Source organism: Magnolia sinica, chromosome 14, assembly GCF_029962835.1.
Source record: "Magnolia sinica isolate HGM2019 chromosome 14, MsV1, whole genome shotgun sequence".
Taxonomy (NCBI): Eukaryota; Viridiplantae; Streptophyta; class Magnoliopsida; order Magnoliales; family Magnoliaceae; genus Magnolia; species Magnolia sinica.
In genome coordinates, this window is record NC_080586.1 from 13,170,856 (window position 1) to 13,198,488 (window position 27,633).

At 39.8% G+C, this 27,633-nt stretch overlaps 1 protein-coding gene across 1 annotated transcript; it reads left to right on the forward strand.

Annotated features, from left to right (window-relative positions):
* The first annotated feature begins 4,627 nt into the window (after positions 1-4,627).
* On the forward strand, positions 4,628-27,633 carry LOC131225141 (uncharacterized). The gene is made up of 3 exons (XM_058220587.1): positions 4,628-4,703; positions 26,100-26,252; positions 27,181-27,633. The coding sequence occupies exons 2-3, from the start codon at positions 26,105-26,107 to the stop codon at positions 27,438-27,440; spliced, it is 408 nt and encodes a 135-aa protein (XP_058076570.1). The 5' UTR covers positions 4,628-4,703; positions 26,100-26,104; the 3' UTR covers positions 27,441-27,633.

A 27,633-nucleotide genomic window follows, 5' to 3' on the forward strand; every position in this document is an offset into this window, starting at 1 on the left:
ACTTGATATTAGGATATACCTCGTTTTTTGTCTCATAGCGTAAAATGATCTAGAAAAATAAATAGACGGCATGGATGAAACACATACATCTGGTGGGGCCCACAGATCACCGACCACCAGCCAAGTAGCCAATCCGTTTCCCCGCTCAGAATGTAATCCGTCCAGGGCTCCATGGGGACTAGCTTGATGTTAGTGTTTTATCCATGCTGTTCATCGTTTTTCTAAGATCATTTTAATGGATGAGCCAAAAAGTAGGTAAGTTCAGGTCTTAAGTGGACCACAAAGTGGAGATTGAATGTAACGCCCTAGAAATTAAGGGTCGTGCATACACTTGACTCCCAAGTTTCCGGGTATTACTTATGCTGATTTTTACTAATTTGTGTTTAATCAGACTTAAATGCGTAACATGGAATTTCTTGGAACATGAAACACAATCACAACTAATCTACTGAAATGAAAGATGTCAAATATATATATATATATATATATATATATATATATATATATATATATATATATATATATATATATACAAGTCAAAAAAAATGTAAATGGGTCGCTCAAGGCGCTGCCCAACAAAATCACAAAAGAATGACAAGTCCAAAAGAATAGCTGAGTCCACTACTCAGCGACTCAAGTCCACCTGCGAAATGTACGACGAACCGCCCATCAACTGGAAATAGGACAGCTCGTCCTCCTCATCCAGGCTCGCGCCGAAAGGCTCCTCGTACTCAGCGTCACCTGCAACTACTGAAGAGTCTGGTTGGTGTTTTAAAACACCGTCCCAGAGTGGGAGTGAGTGATCAACTCAGTGGGTGCTATTAGTCTTAAGTTGTAACAAACATCAATTATATTATGAATTTAATGAAAGACAATACATTCATAAATTCCTAACTAGTCTTGTTAATGCATGTGCATGTATTATGATATGATGCATGACCTCGCTATAATACTCTCTCGAGCGACTCCGTCTAACAATCGCACATGACTAGCACTCCCTCATTGTGACCTCAACTACCGAGTCGCCAAATCCTAACTAATGTAATGCATGAATAATGTTAACCAAGTATTTAGTTAATTCCGTTCATCAAACAGATTGGAGAATCTGGTACACCCCACGATATTAATGCCCTTAATTAGTTGCGAGACCAAGGTCCCTCAATGCGCGAGGCTAAGATCTCGCGATCCTTGATCCCATCGGGTTCCCCATCCCCGATTTCAAGCACATGGGGAGTGTTGGGAAAGGGATCGCTCGCGGTCACTACGGGGAGGCTCGTCACCCCAGCGTAGGCCGACAGCTCGGACACAGTGTCTCATTCCACCATGCCCGGCTCTCGAGACAGTGGATCAGTTTCCAACGGTTATCAATGGGCTTCAGTGGGCGAAGGGTGTCCCAGGTTCCATTCAGGCGTGAGCAGACATGGTTAACAAACATGGTTGGTCAGTAAGTAGACTAGACCACACGAGTTTAGGTGAGTACATGATAGACTGCATCAGATACAAGCAACCCATGTAGTCTAACTACTGTCGCCCATACACACCTGACCAAATTCACAGGTTTAGCCTCAGGGTAGTTCTACCAATGGGATCACCATCTCTCTCCTCAGATTCCTGACCAACCAAAGGATTTTGATGGTAATCCATGACACTTCAACAATCAGGGTTATCAACTAACATAAGTAATATCATGCATTCATATTTTCCAACATAAAATTCAGATTTTTCTACGACGCAAATGCTAACATTTTTGTGAAATAAAAGTGCATATGTGATGTGTGGGTTAGTGAGGAAACCAAGCATTTCATATATTTTCTAATACCAAAAATATACACAAGGGTTAATATATCAAACATGTTATAGGGAATCATCATATAAGAATGGATCAAGGATTATACAAGCAATCATCAATTTCATACCCAATCATATTGAGAAACATCAAACATTCCATCATCATTTTATATTGATTTGGGGGAGATCTAAAGTGTAATGGCTTGTTTAGGTTTTTCTATATTTTCCAAATACATCACCTAACAAGCAAAATCATTAGATTCATATTAAAATTGGTGCTAGGCCACCTAAGAACAATAGTCCGCACCTATGAATTGTTGAAAGCGCTAAGAAACGATTTAGGGTTGCCAAACTTGCGGTGGATTTGTAGAGATCGAGAGTCAAAGAAACTTTGCATGTTAGGATTACATGCAACATCTAGCTCAACACAAAGGATCTCAAGAAGATGAGTGTTTACCTCTCCAATCGGTTGGAATTCGAATTTAGAGTGGTGGGTGTGGGATCTCTTAAGAATGAAGGAAGGGGTTGCAAAGATCGACTTCTCTTGGGCCCCACCTTCAACTATAACCCACTTTCTCTCCCTTCTTCTCTTCTTCCTTTCTTCTTTCTCCCTTTTCTCTCCTCTCTTTCCTTTCTCTAAGGTAAATTCGTATGGAGAGAGGGGTGCCCAAAAGAAGCCCTTTTATAATGCTAGATTTGGTGTAAATGGCCCCAAGGGCTAAGTTTTTACTATACTAGACCTATGAGAGGGTCTTTCTAAGCTTTAAGGCCCACTATGAGGTGTACATATTGATATATACCATAGGATAGTTAGCCCTAATGATGATCTACGTATGTATTTGATCAGCTCGCCATTTGGATGTGCCGATCGACAGATATGATTAGAAGTCTATTCAACGGTCACCGATAGTCGATCGAGACCGCGACTATATGGATATGAGCAGGGAAATATCCTTACTCCACAGGTAAAGTTTAGTCATAAATCGACGGTCCGAAATTCTCAACTTTGCATAATGGACGACCCGAATCACTTAAGTTTCAACTTCTTCCTTTAGGGTATTTGCACTTCTCATGTACTCGTCCTTTGCCTCAAGTTGAGTGGTTCTGGAAAGTACCCAAGTCCGGCTCCTGCAATGGACGTCGAGCCCAATAAGACGGACATTATTCTATAGTTTTGGAACTAGTGACCCACCAACAATCGGTCTAAAACTTGTTCGGAAAATCGAGGCATTTTTGGAATGAATTAAGTATTGAGATTTCTCGGGGGCAATGATTAGGGTTTGGATTAACCATGTTCATAGTGTGACTTATTTATAACTAGTAAAAGTGGATGTTTGGTCATGATTACTCTAAACCGTTGGTTTTAGGCTACAAGAGTAACGGAGTTGATTTAGTATATTAGTCAAGATCCGGGCTTTATCTGACTCGGCTTTAGTTAGATCTTTAATTTAGTTATGATTGTCTTGATCACTTAGTGATGGGCCGGTTAGATTTGGGCCCTATATAAGAAAATCATGGGGCTAAACTTGATGTTCAAATAATCGGGTAGATTCATTGGCTTCTTACGGTTGATTAAACAAACTTGTGCGGTTCTTTACTAGTTCCACCAGTGTTTAAACTAACCTTGGGTGCTAATGGTCAGTAAGTGACATTTTAAGTTAATTACACAAATTTTTTTTAAAGGATTTTTGAAATTCCAAAACAGTAAAAATTCAGGATGTTACATTGAACTTCCACCATTAAAAACCTCTTAGGCTCTGAAGAAGTTTCGGATCAAGCTGATATTTGTATTTCCACTTGGATAGTAAAAAAAATCACAGTGGCCATTTAGAAAGGTTACAACTATGTGTGTCATTATCACTGTAGCTTCTTTGATGTGCCTCAATTTTTTTATCATACTTAAAATGATCCGAAAAAAACGATGAATGGAGTGGATAAAACACTTACATCAAGGTGGGCCCCACATATCCCCGCCCGGGGTAGGATGCAATCCGCGTCTAGCTAAGAGGCTCCGAGTCGTACGAACAGTTAAAAAAATGAAAGCCACGTAGGTTTCGATGTATTTTTATAACCACACTGTTTATCCGAGTCGACAAGTGTATGTAGGGCGCGGATTAGACACTGACATGGTCAGTAGCCAAATCGCTACTGAAGTGACGTCACCAAGCTCTGTGGACCCCACCATGATGCATGTGTTGTATCCGTACTGTCCAACCATTTGTAGAGATGATTTTATGGTACGAGAAAAAGAATGAGATAGATCAAAAGTTCAAGTGGACCCACCACAGAAAACTGTGGGATCAGTCACACCCACCGTTGAAACATTTATAGGCCCACTATGATGTATTTTTTAGATCCAACCTATTCATGAGTTAACATAGACATGGATGAAGTGAAAACAAAAATATAAGCTTGATCCATTTATAGGCCCACTATGATGTATTTTTTAGATCCAACCTATTCATGAGTTAACATAGACATGGATGAAGTGAAAACAAATATAGAAGCTTGATCGGAAACTTCTGTTGCCCCTGAGAAGTTTTGAACGGTCGATGTCACTGTCCACACTATATTCTGTGGTGGGTCCACTTGAACTTTCGATCTAGCTCATTCTTTTTCTCATACCATAAAACGATCTCATGCATCATGGTGGGGTCCACAGAGCTTGGTGACGTCACTTCAGCAGCGATTTGGCTACTGACGTTGTCAGTATCTAATCCGCGCCCGTGTATGGACGGTTTGGACATAACTCAGACCCACAGAACTTAACTCAGACCCACAGAACTTGGTGACGTGAACACATCTGCCACGTCGGTGGTGTGTGGTACACCAGCCCTCGTACAACTCATTCACTCTCGCAGCGTCTGCCGGATTTCCTCCTACCGCGACCACGCGGGCTTCGCGCTTCTCGAACGGTATGTATTTTCTTCACAAGATTTGCTTGAAAATGACTTGATTTTTGTTTTGGCAGAAGATTGGATAGAAATGATTCGATTTTTAGGGATTTTGTTGTTTTTTTTTTGGGGGTTTTTTTATTTGGTAGGATCTGGGATTTTGTTTTGGGTGGATTGGGGTATTGTTTTGCTTCGATTAAGTACTTCCATATTAGGGTTTTGATTTGGTTTGATGGGTCTCTGATTTAAGGCTTTGATTAAATTCGATTTGGGTTTTGATTAAGTTCGATTGAGGCTTTGAATTTAGGGAATTGATTAAGTTGAATTGTTACTATGCTTTCAGAGCTATGATTTTTAGTTTTCCTTTAATCGACAAGCCAACATATATTTTAGGGCACTTGATAATAATCTTCATCATCGATTACAGATCCTGATTTTATATAGAGTGTGGAAATTCGAATGGCTGATTGAATTGGCTTGGATGGTCTGCCCTTTATGGTGGTTGTTTTGTAATGTGACCCAGCCATTGTTCATTAGATGTCTACCAAAGTTAGGGCAGAATTTTAGTGTAGCTGTTGGTGTATGACCCATTTCAGGTGGGCCTTTCAATTTCCTTGCAAAAAATAAATAAATAAATAAATAAAATCCATGGCTTAATTCCATTAAGGGCTCGTTTTGGAGCTTGTATTTGGAATGTGTTGAAATCCAAATCACAAATCAAGGTGATTCCGAATCCTCAATTGTGTTTGGCGGCTTGCATTCGAAATGCACTGGAATCCAAAAATAAGAATGCATTGAAATTCTATAGTATATTTACAGGAATTTGAATTTGGTTACAAAATCAACTTTAACATCCCAAACTAGTGTACATATCTGATATTTGATAGAATGATTATAATAAGCCTATTAAAATATATATTTCAACAAAAAATGATGAAATTCTGACCTTTGGGTGGGCCACAAGCATAAGATAAAAAATGAGCTACTCGCCAATGTTTATTAATCATCAATTTACATGGCCGATGTTTGGACTATTTGGATCATTCTATTGATGTAATTTTAGTAATGCAACCGGTAATTTGATTGTTTTAGGATATCATCAACATGCCATGTGTACAATGGATTAGTAGCCCAGCAACACTTTTGTTAGAAGTGTGACTCTCCTGCCCGTAAAAAGGTGCCAAAAAAGGCATTTCATTCCGAATCACGATGAAAGGGAGAGATTTCAAAATACACAAAAACTGTGTATTTCAAACACCTCCAATTTCCTCGGCCACACTATCTAATAATTTAAATAAATATTCAACCAATGGAAATGGGCTGATGGATCTACAAATTTCAAGAACATTGTCCCAGTTGGAATTAATAAAAAAGTTAATTAATGTCTGACCTGATCTATCGGTCCATTCATTGGCTATTAAAGTACATTCATAGATTTTTCACGCCTCTTTGTATTCGACAATAAAACTTCTGGTAAAATCAACATATATTTTGAGACATGCTTCCCTCACTTCATGATATGAAGTTGGCTTAGTCTAGCTCCAAATTGACCTATTGCTTCAATAATTACCTTGAAACCTTTTAATTTAACGGTGTTGAAAGCAACACTGGCTTAGCATAACCACTTAATAGTATATCGAATTGTGATTTTTCTGTCTTTATTTTCATAGTAGTTTTATAGTGTCATTTGTGTGGGTCATTTACCCTTTGGTTAACCACATCCTCGGGATATGGTTTGCACTACCTATCTGATGGCCCATGCCCACAAGATCTTTTAGGTGCCGGACCTGGTGGTCTAGAGTTTTCGGTCGATGTAGGAGGGGTATCATTGATCTCAACAACATCAATATTCTCATAAGCTTCTTGTCCCATAAATTCTCCACATTATCATGTCTTTTTTCTAGCATGTTTGTCAATGTACTCCATATTTTCCTTTCGAATCTTTAGTGTGACATTCAGGGATGCTGTTGCATTGGATCCTGGCATATGTGCAAGGCATTGTTTGTGCTGTCCGATGCCACAATACTTAAAACCCACAAAGTTCACACGCTATTAAGGACCATTCATTAGCACTATGGTAGTGCCCATACTTTCAACCTGGGTCATTTGACTTGGGTCTCAAAGAAGAAGATGGAAGAAGAAGACATGATGAGAGAGTCCAGTTCTATTCATGATGAGAGAGTCTAGTTCTATTCTTGGAGAGAGATTCTTGCTTCTTTGCTCGATTCTTGATTTTGAAACTTGAAAGAGTAAGTCTTGAATCTTGATTGTTGAAACTTGGGGTAAGAGAATAAGTGTATATATATGAGGGAGACTAATAAGATTAAGATGCCGTTTGATATAACTTATTTTCAGCATTTACATGATTCAGATCATTTGGAAAATCCAGATTATTAAATGCTAAAGTTAATTTTCACTGAAAATATGGGTCTTTTCTTCAGCTCTCCTCCCTTCACTGAATGCTGAAAATGGTGGTGCATTCAAATTTCTTTTCACTTTTGCCTAAAATATGCCTAAAATTATTTCAAAATTACAATTCAGCACTTTTAAGTTTTCAACCCTTAATTTTCAGTGCTTCTTTTTCAGTTTATCAAACGGCACCTAAGAGAGATTAGAGTGAGAGAGAAAGGGCTTAGAGTAGAGATTTTTTTGGGGTATGCGATGGCATAATCACATCCTCATCACATACGCGGGAGCACAGTTTTCTGTGTGACTGCATAACCTCCAATTGCATTAACTATTTCCGCATATGCCAATATTGCATGATGGCATATGCAGTCCAACTGATTAAAATTGTATATGCGATCCCATATGACAAAACTACAGAAGATACTATCAACTAGGACCTATTTCACTTGGACATGTAACTTTGTTGTATTTCTCTTATTACCTAGGTGGTCCATGAAAATTTTGAAGCATAGCCCATCTACTGTGTGACGAAATAGACGAGTGGTCAAGATAACCGAAACGTGGGCAGTGTTTGTTAGAATTGCAAACGTGTATATTTTGCAAAAGATACAGGCCATGTCTCAATTCATGTATGGGAGTTGATATTGTAGAGCCAGAAGAACCATAATATGGGAGAGCCATATTGCTACATAATTTTCCATCTAGTGGGACATGATGGATGGGAATTGATTAAAGATTGGATGATCCTAGCCATCTAAACGGTTGCCTTCAAATTGACGGTGGTAAAGCAAAACAGTTATTGGTCAACATTATGTGATGGAAACATCATCCATCCATAATGAGGCCCACTAGGTGGACAGTTCACGTTGATGGAACTGCAGTGTTTTAAATAGCGTCTCTGCATAGCATAGTCTACATGCTACATAGCGTGAGTAAATAGCATATTTCTCATGTTGTGTACGTGCAGTAGCGTACACTACAAGGCATGTAGCTTGCATAGCTTACGCTACAGCATTACCACCTGTTTTATTTAAACCTCCTTTTATGTTAGTTTAGCTGCTGATGTAAAATGGTGGTGACCAATCTTTCTTACACATGGCAATGATTTAGAAGTATGGAAATCATCCAAATAGTGGGACCTGTTGTTGGTGAAGAATATCTGTACATGTACCCACATCAGATAGTTTTAGCCATCTGTTCAAGGGTCTACACATGTACGGTTGAAGATTTATGAGTTTTCTAAATGGCGTGAAACTCACATAGTCATACTTAAATGTTTTAAAAGAAAAATGGGTTTCGAAAAAGGGTTTCAAAAGCCCTAATACTCTCAAGGGCAAGCTCTCTTTCCACCAAACTTCCGTCTATTCTCTCAATCCAAGGAACTGTTAGAGACGAAACTTTAGGGCATTGATCGGTCTTGTGGGAAGGTCCTATAGCTGAAGTTTCATGGGCATTAGAGCCCAAACAAAGGAGAATTTCGAGATTCCCCATTTGAAGTGCATCCAGCTGTGGAGCTGAAGATGTGCATTTTTTGATTGATTTATACAGGCATTTCTTATAGTCTTTATCTCAGTTAATAACTTTTATTTTATTGTGATTGATTTAATATTGATTTAGAGTGTCTTTTGATTTTATTTTTCCATTTTTGGGGGTTGTTACTGTGCATTATTGTAGAATAAGCTTGTTCTACATCAATTTGTGTAGTGTGTAGTGGTTGTTCTGTGTAGTGTAGTGTGCAGTGTCCACTTGATGGTGGTGGTGGTGGTCCTGTTTTCTATGTTATGGCTGCCTCTTGTTTTCTTTGGTTGATTGAACCATCATGTGGGCAACCACAAAACAGTTGGTTTGAATATAAATAGATTGGCTTTTGATAAGTGATAATTAATGACTTGTTTTGAACATGCTTTTATATGAAAAAATGAAGCATTTTATGCATTAAAAAAACTTTTTTGTTGTTTATATATATATGTTGTTTATATATATATATATATATATTTATTCGTACTAATTATCGTTTATTCTTATTATTTTAATTTTAAAAAAAAGGTATTGTGTAGCTACACGCTATAGAGGGTTGATCGCTATGCACTATTGAAAACACTGGATGGAAGTATTATACCACCATAATGGACAATTCAAACTTCAAACATTGCACACCAGTAGATCCAATCTGGTCATTAAGTGGGCAATACATGTATGAGAAAATGGATAGATATAAAAATGGCGACTTACATTCTTATTCAATGTACGCATGTGGCCCTCTTGATGACTGAACCTACTTGACGTTTTGGGCCAGGCATGTGCAAAGTGGCCCCACCTGATGAGTGGCACCCTGTATCCCACACAGTACGCCATGAATCCTCTTTTAAGTCTCTCCTCACATAAGTCCCACCATTCATCATTTCAAGTTGTGGGAGTATTAGGATGGTTGATTTGTTGCAAGAAATAATTGTTGCATGCTTCTTTCTTTGCTCTATTTCTTCTTATAATTGTTTTCAGATTGCTCTGGGTTTCTTGGATCAATGGACCTTTGTGTATGTTGTAGGAATTTTTATTGATTTCTATAATTTGTTCGTGTTTGCTCAATGGCGTTATGCTTGGCTAGTGAGGTGGTGGGTCCAGATCATCCATCTAGCTGGTGTTGGATGGCCAGCAGCTAAGTAACACATTTGTTGGATGATTGCAGTCATCACTTTTCCCCGTTGAATGTTGAGCATAAACCATTTTTCATTTCTGTCGGTTTGAAAGCCACTGAGTTGGTTGGGATTGTACAAGTGGTGTACTTTCAACCATGTACCATCCTCATATAGGAGGCTCTAGATGGACAGTATGGGTCTATCTCCCACCCGCCACATGTGGGGTACTGGGTGCGATTGAGGCAAGACGAGTTCTTTTAGAAAAATGGAGGGGCTTAGACTACCTTTTCAGATATTTAATATTCCGACCATAGAATGCAATGCAGGTTTATTTCGGATGGTTATGGTTACTTTGGGAATTTAGGGTGTTTTTTGTAATGTATTTTCTGTGATTGTCTGTGATAGATTGGGCAATCATGTCGTATAAAAAAATTTAAAAATTTGTATGCATATACAATGCTTAAAATTTTCAAATAATCTCTATGGCTCTCAGACCAATGGACCTTTGTTTCTGTTAATGCGAACAATAGGTGATTAGATAAGTGTAGTTTTGGAAATTAAGAATATATTTCATACAAAGTGATATCCATTAATATCTAGATGCTTCACAAATCAATCAAGCGTTGTGCTATTATTGATTGCTTGGAACTGAAAATGGGTTTATTTTACTCAATCTATTCTTCTGCTTGTACAAAGTCATCATTGATTTTGAAGCAACAACCAACACACTCTTTGGTTGGAGCCTTCTCAGCTTTCCTTCTGCGGTTGTTTTGGGCTTTTTATAACTCATGATATAGTTTAGGAAGAAAAACTTCCAACCCATACTTAACCCTCTGGACTGCTACCCTTGTACCTCCAAACCAGCTCGGCAGCTCCTGTTCGCCCCCTTTTACCTCCAAACCAGCTCCTGCTCACTAGTTTAATGGCTGCATAGTGTTTGCCTTATGTTGTAAATGAATGAAACCCAAGTCATCAATATTTCCTTAAGATCCCTCCTAGAGATGTCAATACACCAGATCTTCTCAAAACCTACTTGTTTGGTATGGATGAACAATGTGTAGAGATTAACCCATTTGATTCTCGGTCCTTTCCAACTCCTAAAACATTCCAGTCAGGTTGTTCTTCTTTCAAAACCCTGAATTCCATCTTCTCTCACCATACCACCAACGCATGTCTCATGTATCAGAAGTTTTTATTTTTATTTTTTTAATTTTTTTAATGGTAGATTGCATTATATCCCTAGAGCAATGTGCGTTTGCTCGAGGTAGACAAATTCCCAATATCACACTATTTGCGCATGGATGCAATAGAGTGGAGTCAGTGGCATGCAAGATCAACAGGGAGAAGGCCTCAGAATCAGTTTGCAACATCCTAGAGAATTTCTATGTGGCAACAAGTTGTATAGAGTGTCCTAAACATCCAAACACTGAAAACAAGATGTTCTTTGAATGTTAAGTGCAATTTCGTTCCATTTTTCTGCAACCCGTACAATAAGGGTTAGTTCAGTAGCAAGACACAGTATATCATGGTAGGAGCAACTTGCTGGAAACAAGTTTGTCTTTGAATATTATGTGCAATTCCATTCCATGTTTCTCCGACCTGTACAAAAGAGCTAGTTTGGTAGCAAGAGAAAAAATATATTGTAGTGGGAGCACTTGCTGGAAAGGTGTACTCACTTTGCAATCATTAAATTTGTCTTTAGCACTTGAGAGGAAATTGCACAAACCGTAACATTTTAAAATATCACAGCGGGGGTTGCTCAAAGACAAAAGTGAAAGAAAAGGTGTAGTAACCATGCCTCTGCAACAAATGTTCCTACCGTTACTTTTTGTCTTGCTGCCATAGTAGCTCTGAGATTAATTTAAAACTATTACTCTTTGGATTGAATCGTAAATCGTATGATTCTAACAAGAATGGCCTGTTGAGAAGGATACATTATATCCGTTTGACATTGAAACCGCAACAAGCAAAAGAGAGTGTTACCTAAGTCTAGTACAAACTTCTTGCTTATGTTGGAAATGTTGAGCCATGTTATCTTAATTGTATAGTTTGGTATGACCCACATATTTAGGTAAGTCAAGGTGACATTGGAGATCAGATCATACATAATACAGCTGTAATAGCTAGTGTTCTGAATCATACAATCTACAATTTTGATCATATCATCTCCCTGAAATATTATTGATGATGTGAATCATTGTTGGCATGGTTCATACGATTCATGATTTAAACTGGATGATTCACGATTGGTTGTTCGATTAAAACAGAGAGAGTGGGGACACTGACATTAAAGCTTTGATTTTGGTAGATATTGTTGCTTATCATTTGTAATCAAACGATTTTGTATTCCTTGGACTCTAAAATTAACCTCTATTTCAACCATTAGAAATCAGAGATGAATCTAAAGAACTTTTTTTTTTTTCCCTCGAACTCCTATACCATAGGTGAACAAAATCCATTCCGCTCTTTCAATACCCCGGCTCTTGCAATGGTTCAAATCTTATCTCTCTTTTGATTTGGGATGTCACTGGTGTGGCCTTGCTTGATTGGGTGTTACCTCTGGTCAACACTCAAATGAGAAGACTGCAGATAAAATGGCTGTGGAGAGCCGTAAAAGCTGTCCATGGCCTTGGGTCCTCTGGAATTTTTCCACAGTAACAAATGGGACAGGAGCAAGAGGGTCTTTGCCGACCTGCAGATGGTTCTCCATGGAGATCTCATTTGATGGTTGAATGTGCCTAACTCTGCTCTAAATTCAGTGAGTCCTGAGATTGCTATGGCAATCAGATTTCATTCTAACTTCTCCACTGAGATTTTATTTCAGAGAAACAAACCTAAATCTCTTTCTTATCCTCTTAGCATCAGATTTACTAAGGGATTAGGCCATGTGATTGATAGTCAATCATTAGCTGCTGAGCTAAGGTCTTTGATGGTTCCTCTATATCCAAAGAAACGTTCTATTGGTGGGGTCCTCGGGAGTGATACAGGGGCTCTTGGGCCATTTGTTGTAGGGAGAGGTGAGCAAAGCAGAAGCGAATGCTTTAAGGGGAGCATTAAGACTTTTCTCCCAAATTTCGTAGTCTACTTTTGGTTGAAAGGTGATATTGCCAATGTATTGGCAAAAGAAGTGCTGGTCATGAGGCACTTTGTATTTTTTTGGAATTCCCTTGTTGATTCTCTCTCTCTCTCTCTCTCTCTCTCTCTCTCTCCCCAGTAAAACTCTTTTTTCAAGCAAAAGTCATTAATCTCAAACAATAAAAAATACACTCCAGATCTCTCTGTGGAAGTTTTCATATTAGGAAGGTAACACATGAAATTCACTATTTTCTTGTAGAAATTCTTAAGACAGTTTTTTATATTGTATTTTTTCTACTGTAATTATATATTGGGAAGAACAACAATGCTAACATGGGGATTCATGATTCTTGATGCTCGCTCATCCAGGTTCTTCTACTCTGATTTGAATTCTCTATTATCATTTTCTAAAACATATGATGGTGTTCATCATAATTGTTTTTTTTTTTTTGAAAGATAACGAAGATTCATTAAAAAGAAAGGAAAAGATATAGAAACCAAAACAGCAGCCGAGACTGCTGAGATAGCAGCCAAAGGCTAAAAACCAAGAAACAGGAGATCGCAATCCTTCATGGATTCAACATGGGTGGCCCATTCAAAAATTAACGCTTTAGCTCTAGAAAGCACCCAATCAGAGCGATTGGAAGAATCACGAAAACATCTACTGTTTCTTTACTCCCATACGCTCCACCATGTAGCAAGAAGGGCCATTCTCCACAAAATGGATCGGTTCTTGCCAAGCTTTACCCCATTCCAATCCGAAAAGAGAGAAGAGACACAAACAGGGGGGCACCAATTGACTTCAAAACGAAGACGAAAATCAGCCCGGATAGGAGAGATGAAAGGGCAATGAAGCAGCAAATGATCCACCGACTCCTCCGCCTTCATACAACATAAATAAATGTTTACCAGACACATGCCTCTCTTTCTAAGATTATCCACTGTCAGAATTTTTTTCAAAATGACCAGCCAACCGAACACGATAAACTTGTGTGGGGGGCCGGGAATTTCCAAATCGGAGAGCAGAGATGTTCAGCGGAGTTGGGAGAGTGGTCCAACTGAACATAGAGAGAACGGACTATGAATCTGCTAGACTTATCCATTGTCCAGAGCAACGCATCATCGATTTGAGAATTTGGATGAGCCCTATGGATGCACTCACGGAGGTCCACAAACTATTGAACCTCCCAATCTTGAAGGTTTCTTCTACAACCCACTGACCACACCAACTTCCCAGCAATAACAGAATAACAATCGGCGACCATGATATCTGGATTAGGAGCAAGGGAGAAAATTAAGGGGAATTTGTCTCTAAGCGGAATTTTCTCCACCCAACAATCTTTCCAAAACCGTATTTTGAAGCTCTTCCGAGCTGAAATTCCACTCCTTTTAGGACCTGATCTTTAGTGGAGATGATTTCTCTCCAAACCGCTGACGCCTTTTACCAAGAAGAGACATTAGACCACCAACCACCAACTGATTGTCCGTATTTGCCTTTAATAACTTTGTTCCACAGACTACAGTCTTCAGTTCCTAACCACCAAATCCATTTGCCTAGCAGTGGCCTGTTCATGAGCTTCAAACTTTTTTATACTTGTCCCACCTCAATTGTAATGCTTGCACACGATTTTCCAATCCACCAGATGAAATTTATTCTTCTCTCCCTTGTTGTGCCAAAGAAAGTCTCTTCTTTTGTGTTCAATACACTTTAGAACTGAAGGCGGGCATTTGAATAGAGACATAAAGTAGGTGGGAAGGTTGGAGAGAGCCCGCCTTTATAAGGGTAATGTGCCCGCCAAAAGAGAGGAACCGGCATTTCCATTTTGCCAGGAAAGAATCAAATCTAGCAATAACCTTGTCCTAAGTTGATTTAGGAGGGATGCCGATACATAATGGGAGACCCACAAAAGTGGAAGGGAGAGAGATCGCAGAACAACTGAAAAGATCCGCCCATCTGAAGATTTCCTCTTCACCCAAATTTATGCCAAAGATCTTGGATTTAGCGAGATTAACAGATAAACTCGAAACCGCCTCAAAACAGAGGATGGAAGTGCGGAGATTGTTGATTTTATCCAGAGAAGCCTCGCTGAAAATCAAGGAGTCATCAGCAAATTGAATGTGAGAAATGGGGGCAGGGAGGCCCTGAATGGGAATGCCACTAGAATCCCAGCTTCCTGCCCTTGATGGAGCATTCTGGAGAAAGCCTCACCAATGATTAGGAAGAGAAAAGGGGAGAGGTCCCCTTGGCGCAGACCACGACTACTATTGAAGAACCCAAAAGGAGATCCGTTTAGAATAACAGAGAAGCGAGCGGAAGAAATACATTCCTTAATCCATCTTCTCCAATGAATCCCAAAGCCCATTCTACCAAGCAAGAGGAACAGAAAATCCCAATCCACATGATCATAAGCTTTTTCGATATCTAATTTGCACCCAATGAATTTGCGACCCGATCTGTGAGCAGCATCAATACATTCATTTGCTATGAGCGCACCATCTGTGATCTACCTTCTAGGGATGAATGCACATTGATTACCAGAGATAATTTTGCTGATGAACTTTGACAAACGGGTAGATAGGACCTTAGCCAGAATCTTGTATGGACCACCCAACAGGTTGATCGGATGGAAGTCCTTGAAAGATGTCACGCCTTGAAACTTGGGGATGAGAGCGATGAAAGTGGCTCCAAGATTAGCCGATAATCTAGCCCTATCGTGAAATTCGTTAAAGAAGTCCATCACATCAGATTGGATAATCTCCCAAAAGGATTGAAAAAATAGAATAGGAAATCCATCAGGACCAGGAGCCTTATCTCCCCCGAGAGAGTCGATGGCCAACTTAACTTTTTCCGAAGAGGAAGGAACTTCAAGGGAGGAGGCATCATCAGATGAGATGGAGTTGAGGTGAAGATTATCGATCCCAGGGCGTCTGTGATGAGCCGAGCTGAGGAGAGAGCTGAAATGGGAAATTGTTGCATTAACGATCTCATCTTTTTCTTCTACCCGTCTGCCGTCGATCACGATACTACCGATCTTGTTAAATCTGGCGTGCATACTAGCCAAGTTATGGAAGTATTTCGAATTTCTATCTCCCTTTTTAATCCACCTCGCCCGAGCTTTTTGTTTCCATGATATTTCGTCTTCAAGGGATCTAGCTGACAAGGCCTGAATGAGAGATTCTTCTGGCCAGGATTTCAAGAGATGACTTGCCATCTTCAATGTCCGCATCAATCTGCTGTAGGGAGGACAAGAGGTTAGTAGTTTCATTTTGTCTTAAGGAGAGAAAATGAATCTTCCACTGGTTTATTTTAGCTTTCAACATCTTAAACTTAGAACATAGTTTGAATCTAGCAAAGCCTTCGACCCTGAAATCGCGCCACCAATCTGCAATCAATTTTCGGAAACGAACAATTTTCAGCCAGGAGACGTCGAAGCGGAAGGGTTTCGGACCCCAATTGATGTCCTCAGCAGAAAGAAGAATCGGGCAGTGATCTGAAGTTGTTCTTGGGAGGGCCGATTGGGTGACAGGGGAAGAAATCCAACCATTCAGGGGATATAAGAAATCTGTCAAGCCTAGATAGCGTCAGACTCGCACGACCGTTGGACCAAGTGAAACGAGAGCCGAGGAGGGGAAGATCCACAAGTTCTTCATCGTCAATCCAGGAGGAAAAAGATTTCATGGTCGGTGAAGTCCAATAGTCGTGAGATTTTTCTTCGGGCGATTTGATCATGTTGAAGTCTCCAGCGAAACAGGAGGGCCCTGAGAAGAGCGATCTATAGTTGCTAAGCTCTTCCCAGAAATCGATTCTTGAGTTGTCAGAAGTTGGACCATAGACTGAGGATATAAGGCATTGAAACTTGGAAGCTTTGTTTTTTAAAATTATTGACACTGAAAAAGAATCACAACAAGATGAAATGAGGTCCCATTGGACAGAATTCCACCCTACCAAGATTCCGCTAGCACTCCCAGTCGCATCCAGAGACACCCATTTGGTGTCCTTAGATTTCCAGATAGATCCCATGAGACGGTCACTAAAAGAGGAAGTCTTGGTCTCTTGTAAATAGATAACATCAGGCTGATACTTCAAACACGTAAATTTAATAAGTCTCCGCTTTTGCTTCGACAATCGACCCTAAACCCCTAATGTTCCACGAAACAACCTTCATAAGTTAACCATGCTGCCCCGATTGCCCTGATTATCTGTTTCACTGATGGAACCTGGAATATTTCGAGAGACCTCTTCATTAGAATCGAGATCCTTGTTGCCGATGGAATTTGAGGGATGCCTTTTAGACGATCTTGAAGCTGGAAGGGGCCTGCCGCGAGCTTCCACACACTGAAAGAGAGCAACGAAGTCTTCTGGACGGTCACCAAACGAAAGTCCTACAGCTCTTCCGATGTGCCCGATTGCGTCCTGAACCCATTTCTTGTTCGGAATTTTCTTCCTCAACCGAGATCTATATAGGATTTCTTTCTGAACTTGGTCGCCTTCCTCCCTCTGATCTGTTGAGAGACCCATCCGCACTTGGAGGGGTTCAGCATCGATGACCCCATTCACTGAGTCATCCTGGAACAAGCAGGCTAACATATTCTCAGGCAAGGATTGGGGATACGAAAGAAGGGAGGAGGAAGGGGTGGAAGGATTTTCGGAGCACCAAGAGCTGTTGTCGAAGGCCGTAGCGTTGGAGATCCCAGGAAGATTCAGACAGCACGGGGTTTCGACAAGAGAAACAGGGGGGATTGGCATGATTTGAAGGTCAGAACGAGCTAAAGTGGGTAACAAAGGTAGGTTAGGGGAATCTGAGGGTCGGGAGAGAGGATTGAAAGAGGAGTTTATTTTGAAGCTAGGGCTAGGACCAGGTAAATGAGATTGAGCGAGATTCAAACGAGAGACATTCGAATCGTAGGAAACACGTGGGAGAGAGCGCTAGCGAATTCTTGACACAAGTGCTGGAGGAAGGGAGAGAGACTGCATTGATGACGTGATGACATCATATCTGTGCAGGATGGTGTCTCGAAAGCAGAGGGAGTCATCGGTAGACATGGAAGACCACCTGTTGTGATTCTGGGGAGAGCGTTTGCGGCTGCAAGCGCGGCTGTCGGCAGGACACGCGTCTCTACGGATTGGAGAGGGGCCATGTCCTCATTAAAATTCGCAGCAGGCGAGGTGGCGCGCTTGTGGCCCGAGAGCGACGAAGTGACGCGATGGAAGGATCGTGCAGGAGAAGTAGGGGTGCGTGTCGGTTGTTGAGCTTCAGGCAGGAGAGAGAGGCAGGCGCGTCGCCGAGTTCGGAGAGAGGACGCGTGTCGACCAAGGTGTCTCGTATTCGTTACAATACGGCCGTATTGGCCGATACGTAACGGTAATAGTTGACCTTCTTCCTTTTCTTCTTCTTCTCGGGCAGCTGCGGCTGCGTTCTTCTTGTTCTCTCTCTCTCTCTCTCTCTCTCTCTCTCTTCTTTCCCGCTTTTTTCTTTTCTCTCTTCTTTCCCTCTTTTTTCTTTTCGGTTTCCCTCTCGCTCCCTTTTTATTTTATTTTATTTTATTTGCAGGTGTACCATGCACCAGCTGTTGTAGGTACGTGTCACGCTAAGACGAACGCTGACACTCCTCGAGCTTAGAGTTGTACGAACGGTTCGAAGGAGATCAAAGTTACATGGGCTCCACAGTGATGTATTTATTATATCTACACCGTTCATCTATTTTCAGATATCATTTTAGAGCACTACCAAAAAATTGAATTATATCCAAAGATCATCTGGACCACACCAAAAATAGCAGCAGCCCATCGTAATGTTTATTTTCCATCCAATCTGATCAGACCTGAGTGGGCCCTACCATGATGTATATATTTTATCCATGTCGTCCATCCATTTTGCCACGTCATTTTAGGTTAGGATCCAAAAAATTAGTAATATCCAAATCTCAGGTGGACCACACCATAGGAAACAATGGTTATAGAATGCTCACCATTAAAAATTTCTTAAGGTCCACTGTGATGTTTATTTTCAATCTAACCTATTAATTGGGTCACACTGACGTGGATGAAGGGAAAACACACATGTCAGCTTGATCTAAAACTTTTGTAGCCCCCAATAAATTTTTAATGGTGAACGTTTAATTATTATTGTTTCTTATGGTGCAGTCCACCTGAGCTTTGGATGTGCCTCATTTTTGGGCTCATGTCCTAAAATTATTTGGCAAAATGGATGGACGGTGTGGATATAGCACATTCATCACGGGTGGGGCCCAAAAGACTTTAACACGTGCACAATCCAAGTCCCTCCTAATTCGGGCCTTAAAAAATTGTACACGAGACATATATTAACTTAAAATTTAGCAATTAAATTATGGACTGCAATTGCTAATTCACAATGCCAAAATCAAATTGTTTGAATAGTTTTAATTGTTAATTTGTGGACATTTATTTTTTAAAATAGGGCCTTTTGATTTTTTTCATGATTCACTATCCAATAAATGTCCACCAATTCATAAGTATGATAATGGCAATAAATTGCATGAATTTGAGGTTGATTTGGAGCATAGATTGGTCCTCCAACTCAACCCCAAATTGGCAACGCCATCTACCTGAATTTAATTTCGTTTTTTTAAAAGAACTATTGGGAGAAATGATATCAAGTTGTTAAGTATATAAATTAGATATTTAGAAAATTAAATATATGAATTTTGTAGTCAAATTGAGGTTACTTGGTTCAAAAATTAATCAGACAGTCCGATACAACTTCTCACCAAAGAGTGGACCGTTACACCACCATAAATATGTTCCAATTTATAAATGAATGCATATTTGGAATGCTTAGAATATTCCGGATTTAATCTATATTTTTTCATATTCCCCCGTATCACCGTTATTCCCCCGTATCCGTATCGGTTTCGGAGGACACCGTTACGCCAACCGATACCGATACGGGACACCTTGGTGTCAACGAAGTCAGCCTCTCCTATGAGAGGACGCAACACAGGAGGACTCGTACGTGTCGCACGAGTCAGCAAAGGGGGCTCTTGATCAGAGCCACGTGTCGCGTCAGAGATTTGGATCGGATTTGGGTGATGATGAGTTTGAGCTGGCGGGGAGCGGAAATGGTTCCGTAGTTCACGGTTGCACTGAACGTGAACTCCTTCCATTGGCCGAACTGCTAAGTCTTCATGGGCTTTTTCCTTTGTACGCCAATAATCTCCCCACCTAGGATACGATATGCCATCCGATTCGTGTTGAATGGGGAGAACGATGGCCCTATCTTCCACCACAACCCTGATATGAGGTGGGAGAGGATCCCCTTTTCTTCTTCTAATGCCCATTTGAATCACCGCCATCTCGGCTCCAATCTGTCTTTGTGTCCAGCTCAATGAGAAATCCAAGAACGGAGGCGGCTTGAATGAAAAAATCATCATACCAGAACTCCAATGGAATTCCCCATATAAGAATCCACAAAGATTCCTTTCCGAACATTGAGTAATCTTCTCATTTTTGGACTTTTTTTACCGGCCCATCCGTATGAAGCACTCCAGCAATGAGGAGGGAGTCCAAATTAACCCCAGGGCTGACATTGATCCAAAGATAATCGTATCTTATGGGTCTAATGGAATATAAAGAGGGTTGTATTCCGCAGCACTCATCTATCCATCTGCGCACCTGAGGGATTGAGGCGTCATGCTTCGTGGAAATTACAATAGTATTTTGCAGTTCGGACTTTGAGCGTTCAAAACGATCGTGCGCTATGGTTATGTCGTACGAGAGCTGTTTCTCCACTGCAACAGATTTATTGCTTTTATCTGAATGATGAGCACCGTCGAGATCCCCAAAAATCTGATTCTGCGATTGGTGAGATGAGGAAGCTCCAGAGGAATTTGTAAGTACGTGTTTGAAAGATAAAACCTGTTTTTGGGGAAACCTTTCAGGGGCTTTGAAAGATGTAGAAGCAGGCCGCTTTAGAGTAGATGTTCCGGTGGAAACGGGCTGAGATTCTCCCCGATCAGGGCCGAACCGAGCCCGTTGCACCAGCATCTTCTTTCCGTTGTAACTTATGCCATGAAGTATATCAACCGCTCTGGCCAGCTCTTCTTCACAACTCATTCAAACAAGTGTGAAACCACGATATCAACCACTCTCTCTATCTCTGGGCATCACCACATCCATAACTGCCCCCGCCCTGCCAAAGATTCTCTCGAGGTTGAGAGGAAACCAACCATGAGGATAACCTCTAACGAAAATGGTTGGAAATGAATTGTACTTCCCTCTTCCATTGCCCTCTTGGGACCGTTTGCATATCCTGGAATGAATCTGTTTCCACTCCCTAGCTTCTTCTACAGTCGCATTATCTCTGGATTCGTCTCTTCTGTTCTGATCATTCTCGCCCTCTTTGATCTTGTCGTCACTAGGAGCGTCGTCGTTGCCATCCGTTGTTGCCGTTGCCGTTGCTGCCATTGCTTAAGTATTAGTACTATGGCCTTATTGTTGCGATACTCTAGGAGGTGATTTTGCATTTCCAGTTGCCTCCGATGAAGAACTTTCTTCCCATTTCAATACGAGGAATGAGTGAAAAGGAGATGTTCATCATAATTGTTGATTAATGATGAATGTGGATGGGGATGGCTGATTGCACAGTATCTTTCTTTTTAGTAATTTTCTTTTACAATTTTCTACATTTCTTCATAGCTTTGTATACATACATACATACATGTGTGTGTGCGCGCGTGTGTGATTGTAAAATCTATAAAGATATTACGGTTTACAATTCAACTTCTTTCGTGATTGATGCAATTCTGATTTTCAGAACGATGTTTAGGTGAGTTATTATCGAAGTCCTGTTGCTTTATAAGTATAAACTAATCAGGTTCTGTGCAATCTGATTTATTAAAAAAATATCAACATAGACTGCTGAGTATTCTTCATGTCAATGCTCTGTAATACTGCCCATAAGCTTAGTAGAATCTACTGGATGCGGTTCAACCATATCTAGTAGTGATGCAAAGAGGGTTTGTCTTCCAAATAAAGGCGTGGATTTCTTACCAGTAGCTGTAGTTTTCTTGCTTATGAAGGATTCTCTTTCTTTGCATGGTGTAGGCATATGGTCTTCGTGTCATTGTTATGAAGTCTCAGTGTGGAAAAATTCTCTTGTGAGGATTATGCAAATCTTATTGCCACTTGTGTTTCAAGATGATTTCTAACTGTAACTTTATCGATTAATTTCGCCACTCGGCTTTTTGTTTGGATTCCTTGCTACATTTGTCATACTTGTATTAGGGAAGTCGATTTGATTTGTGTAGGATTAGTTTTTCGTAAGAAGAGCTTGTGTTTGGAATTGGACTCTTTTTTATAAAGAGAGGTGCACTGCATCTCCTATGATGTAGTGGCTTTGTTTTATAAAATAGAAGTCAGTGCAAATGTGATGTAGTACCAAAAATGTAATAAAGAGAGAGAAGAACTTTATCGCTATAACTTGGACCAAGAGTACGAAGGCCAAATGAGAAGTAGAGGAGATAAATTGGGGATTCACTCACCCGAGGGGTTGGGGAATCACTCACCCAACAAGAGAGGAAACACTTATATATATATATATATATATATATATATATATATATAATATAAGTGTTTTAAATAGTGGTAGTGTTGTGTAGCGTTCATCCCTCTGTAGCGTAAGCTACGTGATACTTCTATTTTTTAATTTAAAAATAGAAAAATATGATAAATAGTAAGAAAAAAACAAAAATATATAAAAATGCCTAAAAGATGATTCATTTTTTCCTGTATAGGCATTGTTCAAACAAGTTATTAATCATCATTTGTCAAAAGTCAATTCACATACATAAACCAAATAAAATTATTATCACATCAGCAACTTTTTAAGCAAACTATAATTAATAATGTCTAATTAAAACCATAAGTCACAAGTACCAAAAGAAATTAAAATCTCATAGGTTGAGAGTATTAAGTACAAAATACAAAATATAATTACCTTAAAAAAATATAAAATATTATTACTATTTATTAAAAAAAAGGCGTAGCGTACGCTACATACGCTATGCATGCTATGACCCCTGTAGCGTATGCTACAGGGCATTAGCATTAGAGGGGTAATAAATGCACTTTGAAAGTTGTAGAGCTTTTCCCATGTGACCATTGGTGTCTTCAAAGCCCGCTTGAATGTGATATGGTGTTTCTCGGTGCACCAAGGGCTGCTTCAATCTCCTCCCCATAAAAAGACTCATCCTCGAGTTTGTCTTGGTAATTCTTTCCCACATTCTTCTGTCAAGATCTTGTAACTCCTCATCGTTGATCCAAGTATCTTTGAACCCTGGTTTGTTCTAATCAAATATTGGGTGTAGGTACCTTGCTTTGTGGTTGTTGATCATACATCAAGAATGTCAACAATTTCGGACAATCCAAGTGAAGGAGGAATCCCCAAATCATCAAGTTTTGGTAGGGAGTTGATTCGAGTCACCATGATATATATAATGATTAGCAATATTGAAATCAGGAATGATCCCCATTAGATTGGATAACTCAATTCGATATGCATTCAACCCGATCTTTTTGAGGATGTGGCATTGCCCAACCTTTTTGTTCTTTAACTTGCGATAGGTACCCTTTGGGGATCATTCCTTCCGTAAGTAAATCATAACCAAGTCATCTTCTTAAACTCGGCCTGGTGACGGTGTGCATCAACGGCTTCTTTGTAAGGGTCATTGGCTCGCTACAGATTGGCTTTAACTTGCTCTTGAACTTTTCGGATGTGGGTACAAGCAATGTTTTAAATATTGACGATATCCGCCAATATATCCCATGATATATCTTGTATCCCATTGTGCGATACGAAACGCATAGGTAGTGCCGATATATCTCACATGTTCTATCCGTTGAGCATTTTCAATTTCCAATCCTTTTTTTTTTTTTGAAATTACGTTAAATCGGTGTCAAATGGTTACAAATCCATTGGTTCTTCATGTTTTGTATGAAAAATCATGAAATTGGAGCTTTGATTTCTATATCTATTAGTTCTTCACGTTCTTCATTTTTTTTTTCTCGAAATTTTCCTTCAACCAGCTGTCAATTGAGACTAATTTCAAAGTATTTAGGAGTAATTGATAAAATAATCATCACATATACTCAAATTTCGAAATTTGAGTGTAGGTAGTCCAATTTGGGGAAATTCAAAAATTCCCAAATTCCTTCCAAATTGCTTGCAATGTTGCATTCCAAACATGAAATCAAGCATGTATGAGAGCTGATCCACTAATTTTGTAAGTCCTTGTCAATTTTTGGAAAATAAAAATTATTATTTAATTAAAAATTAATAAAAATTTATTAATATTATTATTATTTTAAATTTCCCTTCAACCAGTTGTCAATTGAAACTAATTTCGAAGTATTTATGAGTGTTTGATGAAATGATCGTCACATACACTCTAAATGTTATGCATTCAATTTGAATATAGTTGCACTAGTTCACTCAGACATTGCATAGCTTAAGACCCTATATAAAGGAAACCTATTATGTGCACTTTATTTTTAGATGTTATGATTTAAAAGTGTGTATTAATGTCTTTTTTAACTATCCTTGAAGTTTCATTAAAAAACTCAACCATTTTCCCAATGTTTCCCCATGTTTTCCAAAAAGTGTGATAAATTACTTGATACAAATGATATATCCCGTGCGATAACCGATATGTATCTGTATCCTGAGGATGCGATACGTAACGCGATACCGATATTTCGAACACTGGGTACAAGTTCTTCGACTTCAATGCTACTCTTTCCCGGATTAGGAATAGGTACCTGATCTAGAATGTGACCTGGATTCTTTCCATTTACCACTTCAAAAGGAGTCATTTGGGTATATCGGCACTTGGAGTTGTTATAGGCGAACTCGGTTTGAGACAACAAAATCCCATTGTGTGGATGATCACTTCCTAAGCATCAAAGCAGATTTACCAAGGGATCAATTCACCAAGCTGGTTTGGCCATAGGTTTGTGGATGATGGGTACTTGAAAATTGAATTTGGGTGCCCAGAAGTTTCCATGAAGTTTACTAAAAGTAACTTACAAACCGTGTATCTCGATCGGATGTGATGGTCTTCGGTACTCCATAGAGCTTGACAAGTTCTTTGAAGAAGATGTGAGCAATATGATGGGCATCAGTGGTATTCCTGCATGGCATAAAATGTACCATTTTAACGAACATGTCAACATTTTAGAGAACATGTCAACCGTCAAAAAGATAGAATCATAAACCTATTGGGTTCTTGGTAACCCAAGTACAAAGTCCATACCAATATCCTCCCATGGATGGGTTGGTATGGGTGAAGGTTGGTAAAGTCCATAATTTTGTTTTCCACCCTTGGCCCTTTGGTATGTCATGCATTGATGAATGGACCATTCTAAATTTCAGTTCAACTTAAGCCAAAAGTGACAGTCGCGGACCATAGCGATGGTCTTATCTCAACCAAAGTGACCTCCTAAGCCACCACCATGTAGCTCAGCTATGACTTGGTGTTGTACGGATCCTTTGGGAATGCACAAATGGTTACCCTTGAAAGGAGACCCATCCACAATGGATTGTGGAGTCCATTCAAGGTCCTCTTCACCATGGAATCACAGCCAAATAATTGAAATTACTCACATGTCAATTTTTGGTACTTAGCTTCAGCTTTAGGGCCATGGATTTCTTTTCCCTGTATTTGAATTCAGAAACTGAAGCTGACTGCAACAGTCATTGAAAAATTATGATGGCCATATTCATTCAAGGTTTTTTATTTATTTATTTTTATTTATTTTTATTTTTAAATCTGAGGAGTTGAATGATCGTTGACCTGAGGATTTATGCACATATACTCAAGTTTTCAGTTTGTAAAAGTGAGGCTCTCATTGATATGTTGGGGCCCACTGTAGATGGACCATGCCCTGAACATCTACTCGATAGCATAATCGTAACCTGTCAATTTGCAGCCTGCAAGTAGACCGTTAAGTAGAGACAAACGGATTAAGTAATGGTCCACATCCAGCTGAAAGGAAGTGCCAATTTCGGGGGCTAGGATCCTCCACTGCGAGACTTTTGAGACATGGTCTATCCATGTCAATGTCCAAATGATCAATGATCTGGATTAATGAATGATGGAGCCCACTTATACAAACTAGAAAACAACTGTACTATGCATACCCTCTATACTATGTGTAGCATATCCTCGGGTTGACATCATATAACTTTGCTTGATGTTTTTCTCCTTGTTTTCTGAACGGAGTTCATTTTTCATTCATTTTAAATAATACTCTTGGCAGAGAAGATGTCTGATTATGAAAATGTTGTCCGGGGGAAGCTGAAACTGAAAGGAAAAGCCTTGGATGTTAAGGCTGGTGGGATGAAGAAGAAAAAGAAACACAAGCAGTATTATGATCGAACAACTCAGATAGCAGGAAGTGAACTTTCAGCAGGTTTTTACTCTCCATGAAATCCTGAAGTTGTCTTGTTATTCTTCTTGATATGACTTCAACCTGATGCCCCATAAATTTTCCAACACGGGTGAATGCTAAATATCTAAAACATTCTGTTAACTGCTTTAAAAATTTCAAACGTGCCCTATTAGCCTCTTTTAATAACTACCCACATTCTTTCTTGAGAAGATATAGATTACAGATTGGAGTTCCAAACAACTCAAGGATTACCTGGGATCTGCCTGACATCACCTTTCATGTTTAATGCTTGGCCTGAAATACCTGTTCTTTCATTTGGGTCAGCATTCTGTACAATGGGGCCCACCTTTAAGTTTTCCAGGCTGTTCATCTGGTGGGCAAGCCTGTAGATGGGCAATATACTACATTAAACTTTTGTCGTCAGAGAATCCTAGCCATCTGCAGATTGCTCTTTAAGTGAGGCTGGAAAGAACATATCTCCAAAGGCCCATATGTGAGCAAAAGTCTGTTGGTCAAGTTGTTGAGATTGTTTGGTGGCTGAACCCAGCAGATGAATAATCTGGGGTCACTGAAAGATGGCCTCCACCTTCCAGAATACTGCTTATGCTGTTATTTCTGGCTGCGGATTGTATAGTACCTTTATGATTATTTATCTTCCTTATATTTGGACTGGCGCACTTGAAATCTTGGAAATGTCCAACCTATGACTGTTAGCGATATACTCCGAGTGCCTGACCTTTGGTACCCTGCCTTCAGTTTGCCTGCTCCTCTACAGGAAAGGGCCCCACAATTCAGATGTCTTATGGCGCCATGCTGAAGCAGAATGACGATTGAATTGCGGGTCCCCTGCCCTGCAAAATGAAAGGAAATTAAGGTTCTGGATCTTTATTTTCTTTTCCTATATGAACGGGCCCTTGACATGGTGCCATAATTTTTTATTGTTTATTAGGTGGAAGTACAGAACTCTCAACTGATCCTGATGAGGTTATTAATGAAGCCGACAAGCTGGGGAATGATGGACAGCCACCTGCATATGACGATCATCTCACACCAGCTGAGAGGCGATACATCGAAGAGAGGGAGAGGATCGATAACCAAAGACTGGCAAAAACCTCAAACAAATCACATAGGGACCGGATTCAGGATTTCAACCAATATCTGGCAAATCTCAGTGAGCACTACGACATTCCTAAAGTGGGCCCCGGGTGACCCATTGATCCCAGGCATGAAATATGTATTCTATCCCCTCGAAAATCATGCAATGCTCTTTCAGCGTGGATGTTCTGTTTGCTGTTTTGTGTTCAGAACTTTATCTACACTGCACCTTGTGCTTCAGAGAGACAACAGCACTGGTTTGGAACTTCGATTTCTGCATTTATATTGTTTTAGAAAATCAAACTTA